The sequence below is a fragment of the Vipera berus genome (assembly GCF_964194415.1).
Source record: "Vipera berus genome assembly, chromosome: 2".
Lineage (NCBI taxonomy): Eukaryota > Metazoa > Chordata > Lepidosauria > Squamata > Viperidae > Vipera > Vipera berus.
The window spans coordinates 241,571,189-241,598,429 of record NC_138203.1 but is presented as its reverse complement, the minus strand read 5'-3'; the positions used below and the strand labels follow the sequence as shown (position 1 = coordinate 241,598,429).

The 27,241-nt window shown below is 40.1% G+C and overlaps 1 protein-coding gene across 1 annotated transcript in view; it reads right to left on the bottom strand.

Annotated features, from left to right (window-relative positions):
• The window catches only part of SRGAP3 (SLIT-ROBO Rho GTPase activating protein 3), a 207,545-nt gene extending 184,237 nt beyond the window's left edge, over nucleotides 1–23,308 (bottom strand). Inside the window, exon 1 of the mRNA XM_081318099.1 lies at nucleotides 22,928–23,308. Within this exon, the coding sequence (XP_081174225.1) occupies nucleotides 22,928–22,994 (67 nt within the window). The 5' untranslated portion in view covers nucleotides 22,995–23,308. The remainder of the gene's footprint in view (nucleotides 1–22,927) is intronic.
• Between the last annotated feature and the right edge of the window lie 3,933 nt (nucleotides 23,309–27,241).

Genomic DNA, 27,241 nt, shown 5'->3' with positions numbered 1-27,241 from the left:
CAAAGAACAACAAATAAGGAATGATGGAATTCATGTATCAGATTAAGTCAGAACTAAATAAATCATACTATGGTTCTCACTTCCATAAAATAAAGTGGACAAAAGGCTATCCATATACTGTATATAGTAATTTTTGCTTCTTTTGACAAGCAGTTCATTTCTTGCAACAGACCACATATGCAATAGACGTCAACTTTGTAACAGTATTTGTACATCTTTAAATTGCTCCATTTATTTTCTCATGTTTATTAATCAATCCACCAAATATATAAATTCATCCACTTCCTCTAGTGTTTTTTTTTTGCAATTTACGCAAATTATTCACTCTATTTTTCTTGTCCAGCATGACTGCCTTGACCTTTGATTTATTAATTTTCAAATCAATACTCCTTCTGGCATTGTACAAGGTATCTAACATGCTGTAAATCATTTGGGCCCTCAGCTGACTATGAAAATTAGATTTCACACTATCAAAAGTAAACAATTTGATTCTGCATATGGTCATTACTAAAACAACAGAAAGAAACTGTATCTCCTGCTCAAGAGAGAAATATTTTTAGCTGTTTACATGGCATTCCTTTCAATGTCCCTGTTTGATATATCACTAATTCTCACACATTTCACTAAATATTCCTTCCAACATTGCCTCACTTCAGTTTCATCACCATTCACTTCATCATTTTTAGTTCCATTTCTTCCACTGAAGGTTTCTTGTGTAGACCTTTTAATTTACTTCCAAAAAGTGAATGAGGCCTTTTCTCTCATTTAATCATTCCTTGTCTGTAAGATCTTGTTCGCTCTATAAATATTGTACAAATAACTTATTTTTGGAGCAATCATTCTCTGCTATGTATGGTTCCTCACCCACAGTCTCTTTCACATCGTTGTTCCACCATTTTCCATTGATTGTGTTAGAAAATTAAGCTATCTTCCAATATTTTTGTTTCTGTCATAATTCTGCTCTCACTTTTGTTTCTTTCAGACCTTCAATGTCTATTCAGTTCAAAAATCCATTCCACTAATGGATTCCACTAATCATCTATCCCAATTCAGAACCTCTCATTTATCTTTTACGTCTTATCTTTCAGTCAATGATCAAATCAATCATGCTTCTTTATTCATTCCTGTTCCATAAATATGCATGAATAACTCTTCACAGCTGTTGGTGAGTGAGCAACCATAAAATATTCTCAGTTTATATTTCATAAGCAACCTTTGCATTCATAACTAAACATATATCTTCATTTTCCTGCATGGATTCATTAACTGTACCAGATCAAACCTCTTTCATTTAGAACTACTCTCTCCTTCCCTGTTCTTTTTGTTATCAATCATTTTATTTGTTAACTCATGCTCTTATACTGTATTGTCTACTGATGTACATTCCCTAATCACAACCTTCCTTAAACCTAGATTTTCATCAAATGAGCCCATAGAATTGATCTCCACTGCCAATCATGGATTAATGCCCCATGTCAAACAAAGCAATTACTTAAAGCTTTTTACTAATATAAAGTTTGCAGAGACTAATTATCTCCCTAAGATGTACTTGTGCCCATATTCAATATTCCCTAATTGTAATGATAGTACTAGTTAGTTTGGTACATTTTGTCCAGGATGTTCAAGCACATCCTGAATCTAGTTTAACCCCATGCATATTTATGTTTTTCTAAGCAAGCTAGAATGTTTCTCTAGAGGCCACCTGACAATCCCAAGTACTGTTTCTACCTCCGACCAACTGAAGGTACTTGAAATATACTGACATACACTCATAGAGAAAATTACATTAAAATTGTATGCAAATATTCCTCTAGTCCTTAACTTCAAGCATCTCTGATTGTATTTCCCTAGAGACCAGATAAACTTCTACTATTCTGCAAGGTACTATAGACAGTTTTCACTCACTCTTTCCAAGCAGTAATGTAATAGTGCTATGTGCTCTTTAATAAAGAAGTACTTTATAGAGTTTAAGTTGGCATATTCAAAGCCAGGTTTGCATAATCAGAATAACATACATAGGTATAATGATGGCTATTATTTTCATTGGCAATCCATTTTTTTCATGAAATATGACACAAATAAATATGAATTATGGTTGTTGTTACATTCCATACTAAAATACATAGGCACTGCCCAATCAGAGCTTCATTAAAATTCAGAAATTTGCTATTATTGTTGAGCAGTGATTATAGACAATAGAAAGCATTACATACATTGTTATTTTTATAATACTGAATAGCAACTGTTTTCTGATTGGATTAGAGTTGTTTAAAAGTGCAATAGTAAAATACATTACTAAGGAACATAAAAAGATAACTTAAATATTAAAACTGGAGATTATTATTCCAATTAAATATAGGGACTTAAATATAATCCAGAAAATTGTTCAAAATGAACTAGATACTCTCTTTTCAGAGAAATGGTCATCTTTCATGGATGTCTACATCGCTGCCGAAAATGTCAGTGGAGCTGAAACCTCGCTGAATGGCTAAGCAAAGAGAAAAAAATGCAACAGACTTTTTCTTCACAAAACAAGTTGCCAAAATGGTTTCTAAAATACTGTCCCTATTTAAACCTGTTATATCACTGTTGTGAAGTGGTGAAAGTTTTGTTTTCAATAGGAAGACAGGAAAAGTAATCTACTTTGTGACCTCACCAAGTTAGAAAATACAGTCCTCATAGCCTACAGCAGGGGTGTCAAACTCAATTTCATTGAGGGCCGCATCAGCATTGCAGTTGCCCTCAGGGGGCCGGGTGGGTGTGGCCAGGGTGGGTGTGGCCTGCTGGGTGGGCGTGGCTAGAGTGTGTATGGCCTGGGTGGGCATGGCCAGCTCTACATCGTTCGCATCAAGGGTGCCTATGGGGGCCTGGGCAGGAGTGGGACAGATTTGAGGGTCTCTGGCAGAAGGAGGGTCTCTGGGCCAGGGCCAAGGCAGCGGGGGCCGTTCCCTCACTGTTTCCAGGATGGCTTCGTGGGCCACATGAAACCACTTCGCCGGCCAGATCTGGCCCCCGGGCCTTGTGTTTGACATGTCTGGCCTACAGGAAGTCATAGCAGGTGCAGGACCTAGCTGAATATACTTGGTTGGTACATGAACAGGCACCAACAGTAAATCCTGAGCTGTAGATTACACAGAAGAGTTGAAAAGAAGTAAAGCCACTTCTATACTTTTGCTAAAAAATGTTCATGAAGTCAATAGCAATCTAGATAATCCAGTATCACCAACCAGAATGTGAACAAGATCAGCTTCCATTTATGGTCAGCTGTTTGACAAACAAAATTTAAAACAAGAGAGTTTCCCGGTCTTGAAGAGTTTAAGGATGGTCTTAATATTTCTGTCCTATACTGTGTTCTGAGATGAAATGCCTTATAAATTAAAGAATGCTGAACATAGCTTTAGCATCATTCCAAGAGGCGAAGGAGAGAACTTTTCCAAGCAATACTTAGTTATTTCTTAGTTATTTCTTCAGTTTACATGTCTTACATTCAACTTATTTCCAGAGACTCTGAGTGGTCTATAACAAAGAAAGTTAAAAATAACAAGAAACCAAATACTGTAACTTTAATAGTGACCATAACGTTGATGTGCCGCTATTTGAGATAAACTATGTCCCTGAATACCTTTCTGAAAAGCCCTGTTTTTACTAGTCAAAAACATAACATGAAGAGCAAAGAATGTATTCAGGTTATTTGGAAGCAGATTGCAGGGGGGGAGGCGGGTTGGGGGAGCTTGACTGAGAGGACGCAATCTGGTATTCTCTCTGATGAGAGAGCAAGTCCTCAGATTTCACTAGGTGGATAAATTCAACTTGCAGAAAATGTTCTCAGACTTATCCAGGCCCTAGGCCAGATAGGGCTTTAAAAGTGTTAACCGGTAGTCAGAATTGCACCTGGAGGCTAACTGGCAATCAATACAGCTCCAGCCAATTTAAAGGGGAAAAACTCACTTGAAAAGAGATGTGCAAAATGTTTCCAGCTCACAGAAGACTTCTTTCAAGTATTCTGATCTTGAAGCAAAATGTTCCAGTAATTTGTTCTGAGGTTGGAAACAAACACACTGTTTTGTTCCACCCCTGGAACTAAGCATGGACATTTTCATAATCCCAGTCATATAAAGCAAGTTTGAAACATAAAGTTTCAATCTCAAAACAGGCCATTTCTTGTGGGAACAAAGTGAAGCACCGGACTTCAAACACAAAAAAAGGTCAGAATAAAACAAGTTTCAAGTTTTGTTACAACGGAACATAGCAAATAAAGACATTCTCACAGATTATTTCAAATGCAGTTGCTCTGTTCCAAGATGAAGCATGACTCCCATTTCATGCATCCCTCTAGAAAATTGGAGTCTATAATAAATTTAAATAATACATGAGTTATTTGAGTTATCTGAGTTGTTCACCCTTATGCTATTTGTGACCTATATGAACTAGACACAATATGCATCAGACTATTCTAATGATAGAAGTCCTGAGGCTTTGTTTCTGCCTGAAGCACTCTTCATATATATAACTTCTCTACAAAAAAAGTAGCTACCGTTTTTTAAAAAAAGTATATATGCTACTCATATGAAGAGTGCCAAAATGATTTATTTTATTTCACTGACCAGCTAACCATCTCCCAAACTTTCAAAGCCAATCTCACATCCATTTATTATGTGCACAACCACACCACAAGATAGAGGTTCCTCACTGTCATTCTACATTATATTTAAAGCAGTTGCTTTAAAGACAAGATCAAAGTTGTCAGTACTTAATCCTTCACAATTCAGATATTCTTCAAAGCAACAGGCACTATTTCAACTTGACTTGCAAAGCTTTTTAATCATAAGAGCCAGCAAAATACTTTATATGGCGCATTAAACTTCAATCTTCAAGTTCTGTTCATTAGTTTTACCTTGATATAACAAAAGCAGTAGGATTTTAAAATTCCTTTGATCGAAACTTTATTTACATGATAAAAAAGACTATTTAGCACGTAAGCAAAGCAAAAGGGTAATTAAATACTCAATACATTTTCAAATCAGGGAAATACCTAAGTCAAGTTCTTTGCTCTTATTGTGTTCTTTCAATACTGAGGTACAGTGATCCCTTAAAGTAATGATTCTCAACCTTTTCTTCACCATGGACCCCCTTTAAATACCTTTTGTGGCCATGGACCCCCAAGATTTGAGATTTAAATCATATCACTTCTTCAAACCTTTGCAGATCCTCGGTGACAATATCACACTCCCCACCCCACCCCCCTGAGGGTCCACGGACCACAGGTTGAGGACCACTGCCTTAAAAGATTTTTGCAGTTTAATCATTACTAATTTTAAACCTGAAAGATTTCTACTGTGATTTTCTCAATCTCTATACCCTCCAAATATGCACATATATACAAGGCATTAACAGGATTTGTATCTTTCCCTGTAAGTGCTTTTAATGCTAAGCTACATAAAGACTAATCCTTAATTACAGGAAGGTTTGACTTAAATAGACCATGGACACAAACAAGAAACACTAGTAATCTGAACTAACCTCCCTTTATTTTAGGTATCAGAATCAAAGAGTTCCCTTTTTTTAACCTCATTCTTAAATAAATTTGCAAAGTACAAGTTAAGAAAATGATTAGCAAAGCATATGAATAATTTTTCCACTATTTTCAAGAATGCAAACATTTGTTTTTTAGAAGTAGGCCTTTTCCAGAACAGTGATGCCATATTTCTCTACCAAATTTTAATCTGTTATATTTCAGATTCAGGTAATCAAATTTACCGTTCAAGTCTGTAACCAATGTGTAACTGTTCTTTCTGGACTTCTGTTGAAAAGATGGCCAACTGATTATATGCCCAGGGACGGATCCCTGAAGGGGTTTTTTTCCTGGGCTGTAGCTTTTTCAATTGCCAAGAGAAGGAACCAGCATTCCTTTATTTATATTACTCTCCTGGGTTAGGGAAAGTCCCAGAATTATCACTCAAGATCCCTCCAATACAGCAAAGGTCTGCAAGTAGCTTCAGGAGCTGTGCTTCAAAGCAGCCTGTATGCTGAAAGCTGGGGTTGGGGCTGCATTCAGTTCATTATTAAAGAAGCAGCAATTTTGGAATTTATTTTTCAAACAGACAGTAAGTTGTGCCTTTCATTTCTTAATCATTTTTAAGGACTATTAATCTTTATTAAGCTGAAAGAGGCTCTCTTTAGCCACAGCCTGTTGGTTAAATTGGTTAAAGAGCCTTGGTGGAGCAGTGGGCTAATGCCTCCTTAAGTAACACCAGCTGCCTGCAATTAGTGCAGGTTCGCATCCCACCAGGCTCAAGGTTGACTCAGCCTTCCATCCTTCCGAGGTAGGTAAAATGAGGACCCAGATTGTTGGGGGCAATAAGCTGACTTTGTAATAATGCCGCTTGGGGGGGTGGCAAAAGCCCTAATAAGCAGGCCTATACATAGAATGAAGGCTATTGCTAAGCACATTTGATTTGTGTTTAGATTGTAAGCCGCCCTGAGTCTTCGGAGAAGGGCGGGATATAAATGGGATTAAATAAACAGCAGAAATGGTTAAATTGATTGTTTTATTCAAAGTCAATATATTTATGTTTTTTATTTGGATATCACTTCTGGATTTTGTGCTTGTGATGAAACTTTGACTTTGGTTTTGCTGATTAAATAGATTTGTTGTTATAGAAATAGTTTGCTATATACTAATGTGTAAAGGTAAAAAGTTGAGGCTGGAATGCTGTTACCTTGTACTATTGCTAAAAAGAGTTGGAAGTCAACACTTTTTTTCTTTCTTCCCTTGTACATCATATTTTCTTTCCCCTTCTCTTTTTCCTTCCCTTAATTTCCTATCTTTATTTTTCTTTGTATTTTATCTATTGATAAAATAATAAAAATCATTAAGTAACTGTTCTTTCTTCCCCAGTCTCCAAAGTCTCTAAAAACAGGCACTGCAGAGCTCAATCAAATTTTCAGGACATGTACACTAGCTTCACTCCATGTGTTTATCCATCATTCCTTTCTCATCTTCTCCTCTACCATGAGGCCAGAGTATCTACCCTTGTAATCAAGAGCTTATCTGTGCAGCATATGTAAAGAAACAAATCACAACTGGCCACCTCCCTTTGACCTTTTGCTTCTCTTCACGTACATATAATGGGCAGAATCCACTTGCCTAGAACAGGGGTCCCCAACCTTCCCAACTGTAAGACCTGTGGAGTTGAAGTTCACAAATCTTAAAGTTGCCAAGGTTGGGGACCCCTGGCCTACAACACTAAAGTCCCATCCACACAAATTCTTTCTTTAGCAGTTAAAATGATATTCAGTTCAGATCATATTTATGACATTCACGCCTCAAACCATAGAAAGGAGAAAGATCTAAAGCTTGAAGAAGCTAAGAAATAAAACTCAAAATAATAACGTTGTTCCATTCTAATACTACTAAGCTATAGGACAGACTTGGGCATTTTACGTCCTGTGGGCCATATTTGGCAGAGCAGCAGCGGCTCTCCACAACAACCCACTATTCCTCATGTTGTCTCTTGGGAAAATTAATAGCCCAACCCTGCTGTAGAACAAGAAATACAGGAGGCTGGGATCAAGAGAAACCTGATCTGTTTGGATTATGAAGTAAACAATACCCCAATGAAACAGGAGCAGGAAGAACAACTGGTTAGCTAGATGAAAGTAAACGAAGTATTTTTGTTTTTGACCATTTTGCAGTATGCGACCACATCCTTCCACTAAGGAACAGCAACCAGGGACAGAGTAAAATCCAGAATTGTTTTTCTAAAAAGTAATGCATGAAAGTTTAAATAGCATGCTGAAAAGCAGCAATTATATCTGTACTCAGGAAAGGAGGGAAGTGGTTTAGGAAAAAGTTGGCCTTACTCAAAACAGAGAACACATTTTCTACTCATACAATTAAAGGTACAGGAAAAGATACGGAAAACATCTTTCATACTGAGAAGATACCAATGTTCCTCTTCCCACCTCCTTCTCAACAGAAAAAAAGCAACAAGAGGTCTTAGAAAGTGACCAGGCTGAAAAATCTTTAGATTAAAGATATGAACTTTGTCTTCAAGTGAATGTACCAAATCATAAATTCCAAACCACAATAGATGAGTTCATACAACACATTTATCTAAAATCAAATGAAGCACATCAGTTACTATACTGTAAGATTCCTTATTTAGACAGCTTTGGCACCTAACACAGGAAGTTATATGGAATGGAATGGATCTTTTGCAGCAATAAAAAATCTGAAGCACTTTAACTTCATTCACTTAATATCATTACTCTGCCACCAAAGCCTTCAGCCTCTTCAGAATGGTGTGCAAGCCCTAGCTACAGAGTGTCCATCTCTGGTTTCTCTCTTCCCCCCTAATAATGTTCTTGAGCTTAGATAAATTACTTTGTTGAATTATTAGATGAATAAACATGTACTAATGCAATACAGTTTGCTCCTAGAGTTCAGTCTTGCATATAAACACATTTTCAGTTGGTTTTCTGCACAGTGCCAGCTGTGCTATCCAAGGCCTTCCAACTGCTGAGTGAAAAAAGCCAATTTCTAGACCATTTTAATTTCTATCTAAAGTTAAAGGTAAAGGTTCCCCCGCACATGCGTGCTAGTCGTTTCCGACTCTAGGGGCCGGTGCTCATCTCCGTTTCAAAGCCGAAGAGCCAGCGCTTGTCCGAAGATGTCTCCGTGGTCATGTGGCCGGCATGACTGGATGCCAAAGGCGCACGGAATGCTGTTACCTTCCCACCGTAGTGGTCCCTGTTTTTCTAGTTGCATTTTTACGTGCTTTCGAACTGCTAGGTTGGCAGAAGCTGGGACGAGTAACAGGCACTCACTCTGCTACGCGGCACTCGGGATTTGACCCGCCAAACTGCCGACCTTCAGATCGACAAGCTCAGCATCCTAACCCACTGAGCCACCACGTCCCTAATTTCTATCTACTCATCTGCTAATCCAAAAATTAATACAAAGGGAGCATTTCCAAAAACCTGCTGACTTGGTTGAACTCCCAACTGTCATGCAAAAGTTGTTCTGTGTGTTAGTTTAAGAGGAAACACCTATGATAGATTTAATTTCTTTCCATTAGAGGAAGCAATTAATCTTTATTACAGATGGTCAAAATTGCACCCTGGCTCACAGCCTCCTAGTTGGTGCTTTTTTTTTCTAATACCAAGCTTCCTTCATTTATTTGTCAAATATTCTCATATAGACTATATTGTGTTTAAAACTCATAAAAACTTAGGTACGACAACTCATATATCAAAAAAGGGAAAACCATCATTTAATAGCAAATATATCTCAAGATTCAGGATTATAGCTTCTTGCTTATATGTAAATTACACAAAAGGACAAAGAGTGTGCTATTCAGCTCAGTGCCAGCTGCTACTTTTATTACTTAAGCTATAGGTCTACATGTAAATAGAGTATTAGCCAATCATGATGTCACAGATGTCTGGAAAGCTGCAATATAATAAAAACTCTGTAATAAAAGAACAGTATTCAAACGAAAAATATAAAGAAAAACCACACACCAACCGCTGTATCTTTTTAAAACTATGTTTATTCTTTAAAGGCAATGTAATTAACCCTTCCTCGCATATCTCAAATAATTTTGAAGGCAAAATAATTTCATAAGGCAGCATAAGATTTTCTACAGGCGTGGGAGATATAAATCTAACAAGCAAAACAAAATATTCCATCAGGAGGTCATCCCTTAGAAGAAGATCCTGCACTTTTTAAATTGGATTTTATTATGCTTAATTAAAAAAAATGCCACACAGCCTTAAAAATGATAAGCATAGCAATAAAAAGGAAAAAGAAAGAGCAGACATCCTAGAAATAATGTTATAAACAGAGCTACAGAAACTTTGATCATATTGCTCTTCTTCTTCTTTGTCCCTTTGCTGGAAAAAAGTCTAATTCAAATATTAACAAACAAAACATATCAACAGTTCACTGTAAATGAGGTGTCTTTTCCTTAGGAGGCTATATATTCTTTCAATTGACTCCCCTACTCAAAGAATCCACAGTTCTTGATACTTAGAATCAGATAAAATATCATGAACGTAAACAATCTCTAAAGAAAGGGGAGCAAATCCCGACCATGAAAAGAACTTCTGAGAATTGACCCATACATAAAACATTTTTTTTTACATCACTCCATTCCTTCACTCTTTATTCAGCCTGGGCTTGCTTCCCATAACTCAATGGTTTCTTCTCTTTCTTGATTTCCATTGCAGTTGGCAAATCCATGCAGAATTACCAAAAAGAAAGGAGAACTGAATAAGCTGAGCAACAGGGAAAAACTGAAAAAGGGAAAAGAGATTTCCCCCTCCCCCCTCCGAGACAGTTTCCTTTCCCCCTCCCATAATCACTGATCAGTCAACTGCTGAGATGGGGGGGGGAACTAGCCTGTAGGAGTCAGGACTGGTGGAATGGAGTGGTGCTTGGAAAAAAGTGGGGCGTGAAAAGCTACAGCATCTCTACTCCTACTGCTAAAGATGAAGCATTGGACTTAGATTGGAAAATACTTAACATTTACATATGCATCATGTGAGTATGTATGTATTTATTGAGTAATGAATGGTACTCATAAAGTAATTGGAAACCAATGCTCAGTGTCCAGCACCAGGACGATTCATGCATGGCAAACTGAAATGTTTATTCTGGTCTTTCTGACAATTAGGCAATCCCATTAGAATGCATCAAGGCTACCTGTAATTTGCTTTTAGCTAAATGGGTAGACAGGACTGCGCCTTAAAGAAAAGTTGAGTGGAATAATAATCCATTCTTGTTTGTTGAAGAAAGAAGAAAAGGGGTGGGGAGAGGAGAAGGCAACTATAGTTTTGATCCAAGGAAGAATTAAATCTCTCAGGCAGACCAGCACTTTCACTCTTTCATGACTAGATAGATTAATCCTCCTCCAGCCCATTAGCCATGTCACCTGCAAGGCTCGCAAAGCAGGATACTCCACTGTAATGACTGATGAGTTGCATGTTAAGATTGATGTTCAATAATAGCTATGTGCTATTGGAAAGAGCCTTACTGTTTCTTTGCTCAAAATGCATGGAGTTACTTAGACACAAACCAGCCCTAACTAACTATCTGTTTTCCAAATTTCTTGGTTTATTATTGCAAAACATTCCAAATACATATTCTGGTCACTATGACCCAGATGGAAAAGATTGCACAAATCAAGGCTCATGCCCTCCATTCAACAACAGTTCCCGGACTACAATATCCTGATTACGACAAAGCACAAAAATTTGATTCTGAATTATTATTAATTATCATCCTGAATTTATTCTCAGTGTATATTCTGGGAAAGACTCAACCCATCTATTAAATTTGCTTCAAAGTTTCTTCCTCATTGCTACACTAGCTCAGTTACCATACACAGTTTATAGATCAACTATCTGAAAAGAGATTCCAACTCTCAGTTTTATTGGCTCAAATTTTATTGGCTTTACACCAATATTCCACTTCTTTTTTAAATATCTCATAACATGATTATGTCTCAGCTACTTTCCTGCCATTTCGGTTTGGTACATATGAGGTACCATCTATGCCTTTTAAACTCTTAAAATGAGCTATTTCTTCCCTATAGTTACCAGTTGTACTAAAGCAGCTTTCCAGGTCTGATGCTCTGCAGATGTGCTACACTGCCTTATGAAGTGTGAATTCCTTATGTCTAAGGGGGCCAGATTAGGGAAAGGCCATGAAATTCAGTGGCTAATTTGGGGCTAGTCTCTCTCTCAGATCAAGCTCAAATCACAGAGCAGTTATTCTAAAGCTAAAATGGGGAGTGAAACATTTCTGCACAAGCTATGCAGAAAAAAGAAAGAAAAACAAAGGAATACCTAAATATGTTTAGGCATTTTAACATTAACCATATTGGCCCATATAATATACATATGCTTTCACTTGTACTCCGGCAATAGAATCAAATGTACTTCTTCACAGTCCAGCATTTATATCATTATTTACATCACATTTCAAGGTATTAATACAAAAGTATTGAATACCTACTAGATCAGGGGTCCCCAACCCCTGGGCTGTGGCCCACTAATGGGCCTTAAGCCGTTCAGAACCGGGTTGTGGAAGTGGTAGGCAAGCATGCACGCATCCCCACTTGCGTAAGCAGCATGCCCACCCCTCACACAAAACCATCCCTTCTCCCCCCCTCCCCCTGGGCCAGGCTACAAAGCCAGAAAAGTTGAGGAAGTCTGCACTAGATTATTATTTTTAAAATCTGGCAATGCACACAATTGGTTGAACTGTAGATTATTTTATTAGGTTATTTCCTGATTATTTCAATAATTTTTAACAACCATTTTGCTTATTAAAAACGGTTACTATCCACTTAAATAGATGGGTAAAAGAATATCCATATACCATTCTAAAGGGGTTAAATTAACAATTTAAGACTTATAAATCAGAGCATTGTAATACAAAAAGATTAACTTGCTCCCAATTACATTGTTCTCATTTCATCCATTAATACTGAGCCAGCCTCCAGCAGCAACTCAATTCTGCAACCCATGACAAGATTTGCTTATAAAAAATACACTGCGATTCATGCTCCAGACTCTAAGAAAATCTCAAGCTAGTATAATCCTCTGCCCAAGATCCTGGAAAGCCAAGACTCAGATATACAGTACAAGGGTGAGATAAATGGATTACTGATGTGCTTAGGAGTACAGCACAGGCAGTTTGCTGTTACCACAATTTCTAGTGATGATAAGCAAGCATGACTTACTCAGGTGCCAGACATGGCTTCTGCTTCATTCAACAATCATCTCAAAGATTTTGTAGTGAAAGTCATTTGCAAATGCAGCTACAAATTACAAGTTATGTTCAAACAACATAAGCTATGCCATGTTGAGCCCTAGTTTAATGTCTAAGACAGCTGAATGGGTTCACAGTGCATATTAAACCATAAACCTTAATTTACAAATTACAATGTCTGGGTTAGATATTAAGCCAAAATCAAGCAAACCACTGTATGTGTTAGTATGGCAAATCAGACTTTCAAATGGATCAGAAGTATTTGATTTTTCTTTACTGAAATCTGATTGCAGACAAGGTACAATGCATTCTGATTTTCTTTTGTCAATCAAACTGTCATCAACCTTAATGATGCAAAGAGTATGTGTTTAATATCTTTTGCTTTATCTTCTATGTACATTGTGTAATTACCTGGAAATAGTGAATTAGAATTGCACATGAGAAGGAACATATAATTTTCGGAAATCAAGTTACACTTCTGGAGACCAGAGCCAAACAAGCAAATTACAATAACAATGAACTAGAAAGGTAGCAAACTCATTTCTCCAATCCACCTCCTGCTCCCTCACTCATATTCATATGTATTTAGGATGCGCAATGAACCAAATTTGAAAAGGAAATGATGATGCATACATAACACCTTGCCACCTCCTTAAACCAATGTATTTTTTCTTGGGATCATGCAGCAACAGCAGCAAAAAAAAAGTTGGGATTCTTATTATTTAAATATACAAAATTCACTGCTTATCAAAAATAGTAGCATCCTTTTAAATGGATATGTAAAATCAATATCCCAACACTAAATGGGTTAAATTAACAATTTATCTAAGACTTATAAACCAGAGCAATGAATTATGCAATACAAAAAGACTAATTTGCTCTCAATTACATTGTTCCCTTCTCATCTATTAATATTGAGACAACTTGCAGCAACTCAGTTGCACAACCCATCACTAAATCTCAAGTCAGCACATGCCTCGTATAAATTAAAGATTAGCTTCTCCAGTTCACATCCAGTACCATACTTTTGGTTTATCACTGTTTTATTTATGTTTGCTTGGAAAAAAAGACTTCCATAAAATCCCTGAGAAAGGATATTCCCTACATGTTCCTTTTTCCATTTAGGATCTAATTTGGGCCTATTTTTGTTTGGGATCTAGTTCTGCATAGCAGTATTTTTCAGTACAGGCAGTCCTTGACTTACAACAGTCATTTAGGACATTCAAAGTTATGACAGCACTGAATAAAGGGATTTATAATCAGTGCCAGAAGTTAACGCCATTGCAGCATTCCTGCAGTCATGTGATCAAAATTCGCCCCAGTTCCACCCAGGAACTCTTTGTAAGGCAGTGTTTTGTTGCTTAGCAACCAGAATTCTGGTCCCAATTGTGGTGGTTGTAAGTCAAGGAATCTGTATAGCATCTAATGGTTATTGTACACCATTATTTAACTTCACATATGTTAGCAATACAAATACATCAGAAAGCTGATGATTATCACCAAATTTGTCAAAGCCTTGTTAAATGCCTCCAAGGTTTTCACCATAAACTAGACTGCTATGTGTAGATTTAAATACAGTTTACCACTGATCACTGATGGTCCACACAGCCCTGACTTTGCTATTATGTAAACAAACTTTTTTCCCCTGAGCTCAAACAAAAATCCCTTGGGATAGGAGATACAGGAAATTGATTTGTATGAATAGAATAGAATAGAATAGAATAGAATAGAATAGAATAGAATAGAATAGAATAGAATAGAATAGAATAGAATAGAATAGAATAGAATAGCTATTTGTTTATAAATTTGGGTGAACCCACACTAAAGCATCTGATTACGTGTATGCCAGGAGATAAATGAATAAGAGCAAAATATGCCCTTTCAAGAAAACAATTAAAGCTTCCCTGCACAAGTGTTCCTGTATTTTAGCTACACTGTAATTTGGGGCAAAGGTTTGTAACTCCAAGGCTAGAAACATTACATAACTATTACTTTAATTATTCCCACTCCTGATGTTTAGTTTCACCTTTTAAAGAAAAAGAAGTATGCACTTGTGAGCACTGAAAATTAACGTTTTTAACTATTTCAAAGTCACAGGAAAGCATTTGATCATTTCATTTAATCTATTGTGCGGCACCCCTCCTATAACCTCCAAGGGTGGGTCCTTCCTAATTTTCTTTTCTCTGACCACTCCTGTCTCTCTTGGCTGATTATTTCCTAGGCAGCATCTCTTCCCCGTGTACCCCAAGGTCATCCACACATTCCATCACAAGTATTTGTTTTTATATTAAGCATGAACTAAGTCTTGTCTTAATTACAGTGTTTTTTCTGCCATTATTATTATAATTGATATTATTGTAGAGCCACATGATGGGTGGCTATATAAATAAGATGAATAATTATTATCTTTCACAACAATGCAAAGTCCCAGCTGCCCGTTCTTTAGCTCAGAGTCCCATTTCTGGCTTTGCAGACCAGCGGACCAGAGGGGGTAATGGGATGGTTCCACATGAGTGGCCAGCAAGCACAGTTTGGGGGGCCCTGCTTTAGATGGTGTTGATTTTCATATACATCAAGTTCATCCATTGGAAACCATTTGTCTGAAATGGTATAGGGTAGGGGTCCCCAACCCCCGGTCCGTGGACCAGTACTGGTCCACAGCATGCCAGCAACCGGTCCACACAAACAAGCAAAGCCCCATCCACGAGATGCAGGCAGCACACAAAACCACGCACCCTCCGGTCCACGGAAAAACCTCTGTCCACGGAACCAGTCCCTGGTGCCTAAAAGGTTGGGGACCTCTGGTATACGGTCTCCTGCTTATGCAGGGCTTTGGATTAGAAGATCTCCAAGGTACCTTCCAACCCTGATATTCTGTATTGCTAGAACGTTGTAATATATGGTATAGTATACGTGCAGATCCAAGCAATGTGGCCTTTTGCAACTGACATGGTAATTTTCTCAGTGCGCAGATTAATAGTGCTGTCCAAGATTTTTTGATATGGGACCCAGTGCCCCAATAACTATTGAGACCATCACAGCTGCTTTATTTATTTAATTTCTATATCCACCCAACTCAACCAAGTGACTCTGGGTGGCTTACAATTCTAAAATTACAAAACAACTGAAAATATTTAAAATAAAACATTAAAATAAAAACATCCACAAAATAAATAAGTATAAACAGCAACCATAATGATTAATCAACAGTGAGCCAGGCAACTGGACCCTTAACATATTCTGAGCCCCCAGTCCAGATACATAGCCAACTTTTTAAAGCTTGCAAAAAGCCAATAGTGTTGGGGCCGTTCTAATCTCTAAAGAGAGAATATTCTATACGGTAGAGGCTACAGCAGAAAAAGTCTGTCAGTTGATATTCTTTGGCTGACAAGATCTGCAGCATGTCAATCTGTTTGATCTGATTAAATGAATAGAATAGAATAGAATAGAATAGAATAGAATAGAATAGAATAGAATAGAATAGAATAGAATAGAATAGAATAGAATAGAATAGAAATCTGGAAGGGACCTTGGAGGTCTTCTAGTCCAGCCTCCTGCTCAAGCAGGAGAACCTATACCATCTCAGACAAGTGGCTGTCTAGCCTCTTTTTAAAAACCTGCAGTGATGGAGTGCCCACAATTTCTGGAGGCAAGCTGTTCCACTGGTTAATTGTCCTCACTGTCAGGAAGTTTCTCTTTAATTCCAGGTTGCTTCTCTCTTTGATCAGTTCCCAACCATTGTTTCTCGTCCTGCTCTCTGGTGCTTTGGTGAATAACCTGACCCCCCTCTTCCTTGTGGCAGCCCCTCAAATACTGGAACACTCCCCTATTTCTTTTCTTTAGACTAGTCAAACCCAAGTACCGCAGCCGTTCTTCGTACGTTTTAGTCTCCAGGCCTTTGATCATCTTAGTTGCTCTTCTCTGAATTTTTTCCAAACTCTCAATATCATTTTTGTGATTATGGTGACCAAAATTGGCTGCAGTATTCCAGATGTGGTCTTACTAGGGTTTTATAAAGTAGTACTAATACCTCGCGTGATCTTGATTCTATGCCTCTGTTTATACAACCCAGGATTGTATTAGCTTTTTTTGGCTGCGCTGCACACTACTGGCTCATAGTCAAGTGATCGTCCACTAGGACTCCAAGGTCTGTCTCACAGTTACTGTTTTTAAGCCAGGTCTTGCCAAAGTTGTACTTGAACCTTTGATTTTTCTTGCCTAAATGTAAAACTTTGCTTTTCTCCACATTGAAACTCATTTTGTTGGATAGGGCCCATTGTTCAAGTTTGTCAAGATCAAATTCTTCAGAAAAGATTGTCCTTCAGGTTACTTGGGCCCAAATGATGTAGGACTTTAACCATGACAACCAGCACTTTTAACTGCACTCAAAAACACGCTGGCAGCCAGTGCTGTTGCATGCGCTGTGTTGTTGCCAGCACTATTTATTACTTGTACAGCCCTATGTAGAGTATGTTGCAGTAATCTAAGTGGGAGATTACATGGGCATGATGGTGAGCAGGGCCTCCCAATTCAGGAATGAATGTCATTGGCACACTAGCCAAAGGTGTGCAAACAGGAGCTATGAGACCTCCAGACTGCGCACCAAGTCTATCTGGGGTAGTGCACCCCATACAGAACTAGAGATGGAAGTAACTTGTCTCCAGAAGGTCCAAATACCTACAGCCACTCTGTTTTGCTCAGAGTGAATTGGACCCCATCGTGCCCTATTACATGCCATAAACTTTCAATTTTGATTTTCAGATCTTGATATTTTATGATTTTCTCCAATTCTTTGTCTTCTGTTTTACTGTCTTTTGGTATTGCCACATTAATTATTCACACTTTCTTCTTTTCAACCACAGTTGTATCTTGGTATGAACCAAGTCTTTATCAGTCTGTGTTTAGGCAATCCCATATTTTAACCTGCTCATTTTCAACTACTTTTTAAACTATATATTCCCACCAATGGTTCATGGCCAAGATAGTATCAGTACTAAATCCCAGCCTGAAACCTAACTGAAATGGCTCTAGATAAGTCATTTCCTCCAGGATTCTCGTCAGCTCTAGACTGATCACCTTCTCAACAAACTTCCCCAAAAGGAAGATTGGAGCCTGGTCAATAGTTGCCAAAATCCATTGAGTTCAAGGATGCTCTTTTCAGAAAGAGATGTATCACCCTCTCCCTCAGAGATGCTGACACCATAGCATTGACCCAGCCATGGATCACTTTCCTGGCCATTTTTAAAATCCACAATGGGTCTAGATCTCTTATTCCTTATCAAAGGGAATGATTATATAACATCATTCTAAAACCTTACCATCCAAATTGCCATTTTCCATGGTATAAAGAAAATTTCTAGGTTCTTCCTTCTTAAATCTATAAGAAGAGTTGGTGGAGAGAAGGCAAAAGTATTCACAGATTCCCTGTTATAATCAGATGAAGTCACTTTTTCAGAGTCTCGACATCTTAAATCTTGATAATCCAATCTGTTATTGAGTTAAGGTCTTTTATATGCTTTTATAGTTCTATTCTCTCTTGTACTTAATAATGAACTTTATTGTTTTTACAGTTTTAATAAAACTGTATAGACTACCACAGAACTGAAATTATTAAGCTGGTCAGAAATAAATAACTAGGTATAATTCAAAAATCTATGGGCAAGTCTAGCAGTTGGAAGTCCTGACTAGGATTTAGTCTTTACTCTTTCCACATTCAACATTTCTTGGACATAAAACTGTGGCTTTTTGGAATAAAATGGTGAATAGAAAGTCACTGAGTGGGTTCACACATCTCTCTAATGCTGTGTTTAGTTTGGCTTAGAACTACATAAGAGCAAAGCTATTGTGTGAAAACACTGTTGCAGTTCTGAAGTGATAAGTGCATAATGCAAATTAAGGCCCTTATCTGGAGACAGCCAAGGATAGCTACAAGCCAATTTGTTTCTCATTCTTTCTTGTCAACTGAGAAAGCAACACAAATACAATGAACCAACAGCTGCTGTCTATCCTGTTGTCTGGAGAACAAATGGAGAGAAGTTACATGTTGAGTGGTCAATATGAATTAATGATATAGGAGGTAGAGTTGCAGATATTTACATATACACAACAGTCTAGATGTTATACTGATGATGTAAATCATGTATTTCAACTGCCCACAACTTGCTGCATAAATTAAGTTCATATTTTTAATGGGTTTCCACATTGGGCTAACCCACAATTTACTTATACAGTTATTGTATACTACCAATTCTATACTCCAACAACAAACAGTACAACAAAAATAAATAAATGTTTAAAAAAAGTTGATATACATATATATATATATATATATAGATATATTGTTGTTGTTAGCTGCGAAGTCATGTCCGACTCATCGTGACCCTATGGACAACGTTCCTCCAGGCCTTCCTGTCCTCTATAGATATATAGATACTGTATATAAATATATATAGATATAGATATTATGCTTATAAACCATGATTTACAGCTACTATATAAATCCCATCTTGCTTTTACATGCTCTTCCAACAAGATATCACTACTATAGATCACAGACAAGAGGGTGAAAATTTGTGAAAGAAGCATAATTATCTTTCTTAATAAAATTTTGGGTCAATTGTCTCAATAACTCCAATCTAAATATTTTTCTTTTTAAATTCAGTTTACACTTCACACAACATGAACAACCCTCTACTTCAGTAACAAGGAAAATGAACATGTCTGCTAAGGTTGCTCAGAAATAAGGGTACATTCATACCCACATTGTCCTGCTACAAAAACATTTTAGGACTATTACTACTGCAAGATAAAAAGGATTTTTTTAAAAAATTCTTTCTTCTATGACAAATATCAATAAAGAAAAAGTATGCCATTAGGCTATTCAATCGTAAAGCTCTGTGATATAAAAAATGCCCAAATTATGCACAATCAGATGATATGTGATGCAGAACAAACTGTTATGGCATCCATTCACTAAAAATGCAGAACAAAAAAGCAGAAGCCAGCAGCAGTCCTTTACCCCAATCTGGCACTTACTAATCCAAGTTGCAACCTAATTCTTTGAATTCATCTAAATATGCTCAGGAACACTTATACTGATACCAACTGGGCCTAAATACAGTTTTAGTTCAATGGCTGAATAATGTCAGGTGGATTTTCAGGCTGTGTTCTGCTAGTACACTATAAATTGGATATGTCTCTCTTCTCAGAATTAAATATACAACCACAAGTAAAATAGACCACAGAGGAGAGGAATATATAAACAGATTTTTGGAAAGAACATTGCAAGCCACTGAGTAACTGCCTATAAAGCAACCACCAAGACCTGTTTTGACATTGAGAGCAGATTAAAAAGTTTCCTGATGGAACTACTACTACTACGGTTGCTGGAATTGGGTATGTGTAGTTTAATGAAGAGAAGGACAAGGGGGGACATGATAGCAGTGTTCCAATATCTCAGGAGCTGCCACAAAGAAGAGGGAGTCAAGCTATTCTCCAAAGCACCTGAAGGCAGGACAAGAAGCAACGGATGGAAACTAGTCAAGGAGAGAAGCAATCTAGAACTAAGGAGAAACTTCCTGACAGTTAGAACAATTAACCAGTGGAACAACCTGCCTCCAGAAGTGGTGAATGCTCCAACATTGGAAGTTTTTTAAAAAAAAAAGACTGGACAGCCATTTGTCTGAAATGGTATAGCGTTTCCTGCCTTAGCAGGGGGTTGGACTAGATGACCTCCAAGGTCCCTTCCAAATTATTATTATTATTATTATTATTATTATTATTATTATTATTATTATTATTATTATTATTATATTATTATTATTATTATTATTATTATTATTATTATTATCAATTACTAATGATAATATGCAGTTGTTAGCTTTTGAAAATATAATCAGTCAGACCTCATCTCTGCTGAAATAAAGAGGCACAACAGTAGATCCAGAGTTATCTTCTGGTGTTTCAGGGAATTAATGTAGCTCTACATTTATTAGAGTCAGAAATCTATACCAAAACCTAGAAGAACCTTCTCTAATCAGAAGAATTGGGATTCTAATTCCAATAATTCACTATCCTTGTGGCTGAATATTTCAATAATGAATTACCACCCAGAGCATCCCAGCTTGGAGAAAAACACTCTAGTATAAAGATAAGCATTTCTTCAAAAAAGCTCAAGTTCAGGAGTGACTTAGACCTTGAGATTTAGCATCCAATCTTCCAGGTGGCATGTATAGGGTCCGTGTACCATCCCGAGTTTGCTGAGTGAGGGATGAACTATAAACAAGTGGCTTGCACAGTAGACTATCAGGACTTCACATGCACATCAAGGCCTTAATGTTTGTGAAAGTATTCTGAATCACTCAGATGAAAGTACGCACCGAGTTTTGCAAGCTATAGTTTACCACACTAAGTAATATTCCTATATTAAGCATCAACCACTGGGCTCTGAAATAGTGTTGGGAGATCACTTTGCAAACCAACTCACTCCCATCTCCATCTGGAAATCTCTTTTGCATAAGCGACAGCCCACTCCCAAAACAGCCTAATAAATGTAAATGCAAAACTGTTCTTTCAAAATTCTTTCAAAAATCTGTGAATTAGGAAAACAGCCCTTGTACTGCACTAATTCAACAAACTCAAGGGCAAGGTGTAGATTCAGCACCATACAGTACTTACACTTAAGCTACTAATGGGACTATGGAGAGGGAGTGAATACTCAAAAAAGTATTTCTTTTTAAAATGTTATCTTGAAACAAACAAAAAAAGAGCAAAGCCAAACCAAAAAAAGCAGTGTATCTTGTGAGTTTTCTACTGTGTCAGGAGTGTTGCATAACAGGGAAAGGAAAAATGTGGCTAGGATAGGTTACAGCCAACCTATAGGTCACGCTTTCCTCCAAGAAGGTACCAGTGGGTACTGAGATCAGAATGCAGCCAGATAGTTCCCCCAACATACACACCCCTCTCTTTATGTCCTGTAGCAAAGAACACTCCCTTCAAAATCTCACAGGGGAGCACTTCCGTCCCCAGTGTTGTATGCAGGGCTTTTTTTCGTCATAGAACGCTCAGAACGGAGTTCCGGCACCTTTTTTGGATGGAACCTTGTAGGGTAGGCAAGGCATGTGTATGACATGTATGACATGTGTGAGTTCCGGCACCTTTTTCTTTTACAAAAAAAGCACTGGTTGTATGACTTAAGACCACAAATCGGGGAGCGAAAAGCCACAGATTTTAAGAAGAAAATCTTAAAATACTGACAGTTCCCAGTCTCTTCGGCATGCACGCGCACACACACAGAGAGAGAGAGAGAGTGTACCCACAGGCTTTCATCGGCGTACCCCTTAAATGTGGCACCGCGGCCACGGCTTTCCGCAAGCAGCCTCCATAGGGCAGCGTTTCCCAACCTTAGGAACTTGAAGATGCGTGGACTTCAACTCCCAGAATTCCCCAGCCAGCTATGCTGGCTGGGGAATTCTGGGAGTTGAAGTCCACGCATCTTCAAGTTCCTAAGGTTGGGAAACGCTGCCATAGGGGGAGATGCAAGCCTCACGCCTACGTCTCCGGCGAAAGAGGCTCGATGCAAAGCGAGCCTCCAGGCGTACATCTACGGTGTGCACCCTACAGATGGTTGCTTTCACACACACACACACACACACACACACACACACACACCAGCCTGCCCTGAAACGGGGCTGCCGTCAAAAAGAAGGCGCCCTTTTTATCAACGCCGGGCGTCGAGGAGGAGAGAGCGAGCCCTGGCCGTCGACAAGAGCCAACCCCGGAGGGTCCTCCCCCCCCCCACACACACACACCCCGAGCCACCATTCACACAACTGCAATGCAGCTTTTACTACCCTACCCGCAACCGCGCCGCCCCCACCCCCCTCTCCCGCGCGCCACAACACCGCCCGACCGCAAGTCCGCTCCTCTGACACCCCCAGCCCCCCCTCCCTCCCTCCCTCCCTCCACCCCCCCCGTGCACTCCCCACTGCGAGAACCGAGGCTGAATAAGATTCCGAACAATGAAGGGACCCGAGGAGAAGAGGAGGAGGAGGAGGAGGAGGGGAAGGAGGAAAAAGGGAGAAAGCCTGGAAGGTGTGTGTGTGTGTGTGTGTGTGTGTGTGTGTGTGTAGGGGGGAACCGACTCACCTTTCACTTGAGTTTCGTATTCCGCGATAATCTCTTTGTCTTTCTTGAACTTTGCTGGAGATGACATTTTGGGACCAGCTCGGCGGCTCCGCTCAAGTCGGCGGGCGAGCCGGATTTTCGTTTCCTCCTTCGGCGCCCTCCCGCCCTCCTTTTCCCGAGCCCGACCGGCTCCCGAGGAGACGGAGAGAGAGGGAGAGGGAGAGAGAGGGAGGGAGGGAGAGGAGGAGAGTTGTTCAGCAAAGAGAAGAAGGGCAGCTTCTCCTCTCTCCGTCGGCCAGCCAACTGCCCGGCATTTGCCTTCGGCCAGCTGTAGGCAGGGAGAACCTGCTGGGAACGCTCGGGAGCCGCCGCCGCCGGCGCTAAGAAGCGGGGTGAATGGACGGGGGGGGGGGGGGGAGGAGGAGCGAGGAGGGTGTGTCACCTGCACCCAAGTAGGGTTCGACGAGGGGAGGGGAGTGGGGGGTTGTTGTCTAGGAAAAAGACGCCAATAAAATCAATCAATCAATCAAGCCGAGCGCCGGAAGCCGCTCGGCGAAAAAAACAAAAAAGGCTGCGAGGAGAAGCGGAGGAAGCCGAGGGAAAAGCGAAGCTCCTCCTCCGCTTAAGCGTGTAGGTAACGCCGCGGCGGCGGCGGCGGCGGAGGAGGCACGGGGTAGAAGCGCTCTGGGGAGGGGGGGGGAAGGCAGAAGCTCAGGGAGCCGCAAGAGCTCGCATTGCGCCGTCTTCCTCTCCCGGGCGAAGTTGGCCGGGGCTGCCGAGGAGGCAGCGGGCTGAGGTTGGGGGCGGGGGCGGGGGGGGGTCGGTCAAACGGGCTTCTTCGCGCGGCGCTGCCGCCTTCTGACGGGCAGCCTTTGCGTTAAGTTAGCCGGGCCAAACGCCCCGCCTCCCTCCCTTTTGCAACAACTGACACATTGTAGGCTACGGGGCGTTTGAACTCGCTGCGAGGGGAGGGGAGGGCAGAGGCAGGGTTGGGCCGAGGCGGCGTGCGCGCAAGGGCGAGAACGGGGCGGAAGGGAAAGCTCTGAGGAAGCCTTTGGGCTTCGGGGTGCGCTGGCTCTCCCCTTTCTCGAGTCCAGTGCTGCGAGTCGGGAGACGGCGCCTTTTTCTGAGGGGAAAGGCCAAATGCAGAATGGGGTGGGGGGGGGGGAGGATGGAGCCGGGCTCTTTTTCTCCTTAAATCGCTCTCCCGAGCCGTTACTCTTCAACAGTTTTGTAAGCCGGTTGACCTCGTGTAAAGTTTGACGGGGAAAGGGGCTGACTTAAAACTCTGCACTGCACGGGAGGCTTTTATCTCCCCATGCCTTCTCCCCTCTTCTAATCAGTAATCGGAGGCGCGACTTTGTGATTGGTTATTTCATATGCAGAAGCCGCCCTTTACTCTCTTGTAGAGCTGCAAAATCAGCTCTCTAGGCCAGGGGTAGGCAACCTCGGCTCTTTTATGACTCATGGACTTCAACTCCCAGAATTCCCGAGCCAGCCGGCTCGGGAATTCTGGGAGTTGAAGTCCATGAGTCATAAAAGAGCCGAGGTTGCCTACCCCTGCTCTAGGCCAGTGTTTCCCAACTTTGGCCACTTGAAGATGTGTGGACTTCAACTCCCAGAATTCCCCACTCAGCATAGCTGACTAGGGTATTCTGGGAGTTGAAGTCCACACATCTTCAAGTGACCAAGGTTGGGAAACACTGCTCTAGGCAGTTTTTGGGTCTGTGGTTGTTCGCGCTAAGGCCTCAAAGGGCACAGGGGGGGGCTACTCCGCGCTCGAGCCCGTGGAAAACAGGGCAATGTACTTCTAGGTAACTTGTGAACAGAATTGCAGTCTTGCTTACTGCATCCATCTTGTGGCTGTCTTTACATACTTGGCAGAGTTGGATTAATCGTGCTTTACTCCAGTTTGATGGATTTCTTTAACATAGAGTGCTAACCGATAAACTGATCAAGCAGATCAGGCTCCCAAATCTTAGGATTGCCTGATTTCGGGATCAAGTGCATCAGGCAAATGATCCTATTTAGGAGAAACTGAAGTTCAGACCTAACCTAGGAATGAAAGCAGGGTGTCCTTCGCCTGCGGTCTATTAAAGAAACAGTAGGTTTCTTAGATAAGAAAGCATAATATATACCGGTATATAATATACATGGCTGGGTTCATTAATTGTGCTAAGCCAAAATCCATAAAAGAACATTGCAGCTAAATGCACTGCTTGAAATTGGTCAGTGGAGTGAATCCAAGGAAAAAGTGGGATTTGAATCAGTTCAGGTAAAATTATTTCCTTAGCAAGTTAAACTGGGCTAATTTTGAAAAAGCTAAGCAGAGTTGATGGGAGGCTACCATCCCAAGGCTCTGGACTAGACTGTGAAGTTAAGAAAATATCCTTGAAGAAAACAAGACTTGTGAAAATAAATATATGTCTCTTGAATGAGACTTTAGGTCATGGGTGTCAAACTCACTGAGTCATGTGATGTGTCGTGACAACATATTGTGACTTTTTGCATTGCTGGGGTGGGTGCAGCCTCTGCATGATGCAACTGGCTCATGGGCCGGCAGTTTGACACCCCTGCTTTAGGTCTATTGAAAACAAAAATGTTTTTTGCACTCTGACATAACAGATTTCTACCCCAGAGTTTTGAAAGGCGCTAATATTATGCGGGATGTGGTGGCTCAGTGGGTTAGGACGCTGAGCTTGTCGATCAGAAGGTCAGCAGTTTGGCGGGTCGAATCCTGAGTGCCGCGTAGCAGAGTGAGCGCCTGTTACTCGTCCCAGCTTCTGCCAACCTAGCAGTTCGAAAGCACGTAAAAATGCAAGTAGAAAAATAGGGACCACTATGGTGGGAAGGTAGCAGCGTTCCGTGCGCCTTTGGCGTCTAGTCATGCCGGCCACATGACCACGGAGACGTCCTCGGACAAGCGCTGGCTCTTCGGCTTTGAAATGGAGATGAGCACCGGCCCCTAGAGTTGGAAACGACTAGCACGCATGTGCGGGGGAACCTTTACCTTTACCTAATATTATGCAGATTTGCAAATAGAAGATAGAAGCTCATCAGAGTATGGCATTATTACTTTCAAAGGCCTTAGATAAGCTTAACTCTGCCTAATTAGGACGAAGTGTTTTATAGTCTTAATGTTACAGTACAGGTAAGCCTCGGCTTATGACCATTCGTTCAGCAACCAAAGTTATGACAGTGCCAAATGAAGAAACTTACAGCAATAAGTTACAGCTGTTACAATATCCTTGCAGCCACATGATCAAAATTCAAGTGTGGGCAGCTTGCCCACATTTACAATTCCAGGCGGTGCTACAATTTCCCCCACCTGCCTGTCTCACCACATCTGGGCTTTTTTTGCCCTCTGCCACCCTGCACTCCGTGCCTCAGCTCATCTTCAGCTGTGCAAGCTGGCCAAAAGAGCAGAAATGGAGAGAGATAGGCAGGGGCAATTGGAAGCAATCCTTTACCTTACTGAGGCTCAGCGTTGGATGGGACCAAGCCCAGAATGTTTGGGATTGGGGTGGGTCCTTGCCTAACAACCAGTAAAATTTGCTGGATGACAGCAACGGGGATTGCAGTCACTAAGCAATGTGGTCACATATCACTTTACAACCTCATTGCTTAGCGACCAAAGTTCTGATCCCAATTGTGGTTGTCAAGGACTACCGGTAAGGTTTTCTGCTGTTATTCTTTCTGTGTTGAATAAGTTCAGGCAAAACTGAGATGATCAACCCATCTGAGGGTACCACATTGGAAAAAGCTCTACCAGCTTGTTTAGAATAACAACCATAGATGGCATTACTATTCACCCCAGGTATTAGGTTAGCCGAAAACTTATAGGAAAACAAGCAGTGTAGAGTTAGTCTTTTCTAAGAAACAGCTGCCTCTGCAGTTTCGATCTAGTTATGTGAATTTAAAACAAGACAGAAAATAACTTCCCTAGAACTGTTCCCCTTGTGAATCAGGCTGAAGGACATTGAATAAAGCTATGTGTTGATGCAGTGCATTAAATTATCAGAATTCTTCTAATTAATTAAATATATGCTACTGATTAATAAAACAGCCAGGCTTTTTGAAGAAGTGATTATTTCTTTTTAATTATTCCAAATCATGGGTGATTAATACCATATTAGAACATAAATTTAGCTCCCTTTTACATGTAGGAAGTGCAACTTTTTGTAACTGGAACTTATCTTGCAAAATACATTAAATGGGGGGGAGGGCTGGATAGAAGATTAAATTTAGTTTTGCAAGTCTGTGCAGACTTTAAATGAATATAGTGATTCCCACAGTGGTAGGAATGGACCAAACACTGCTTGCTTTTTGCAAAGA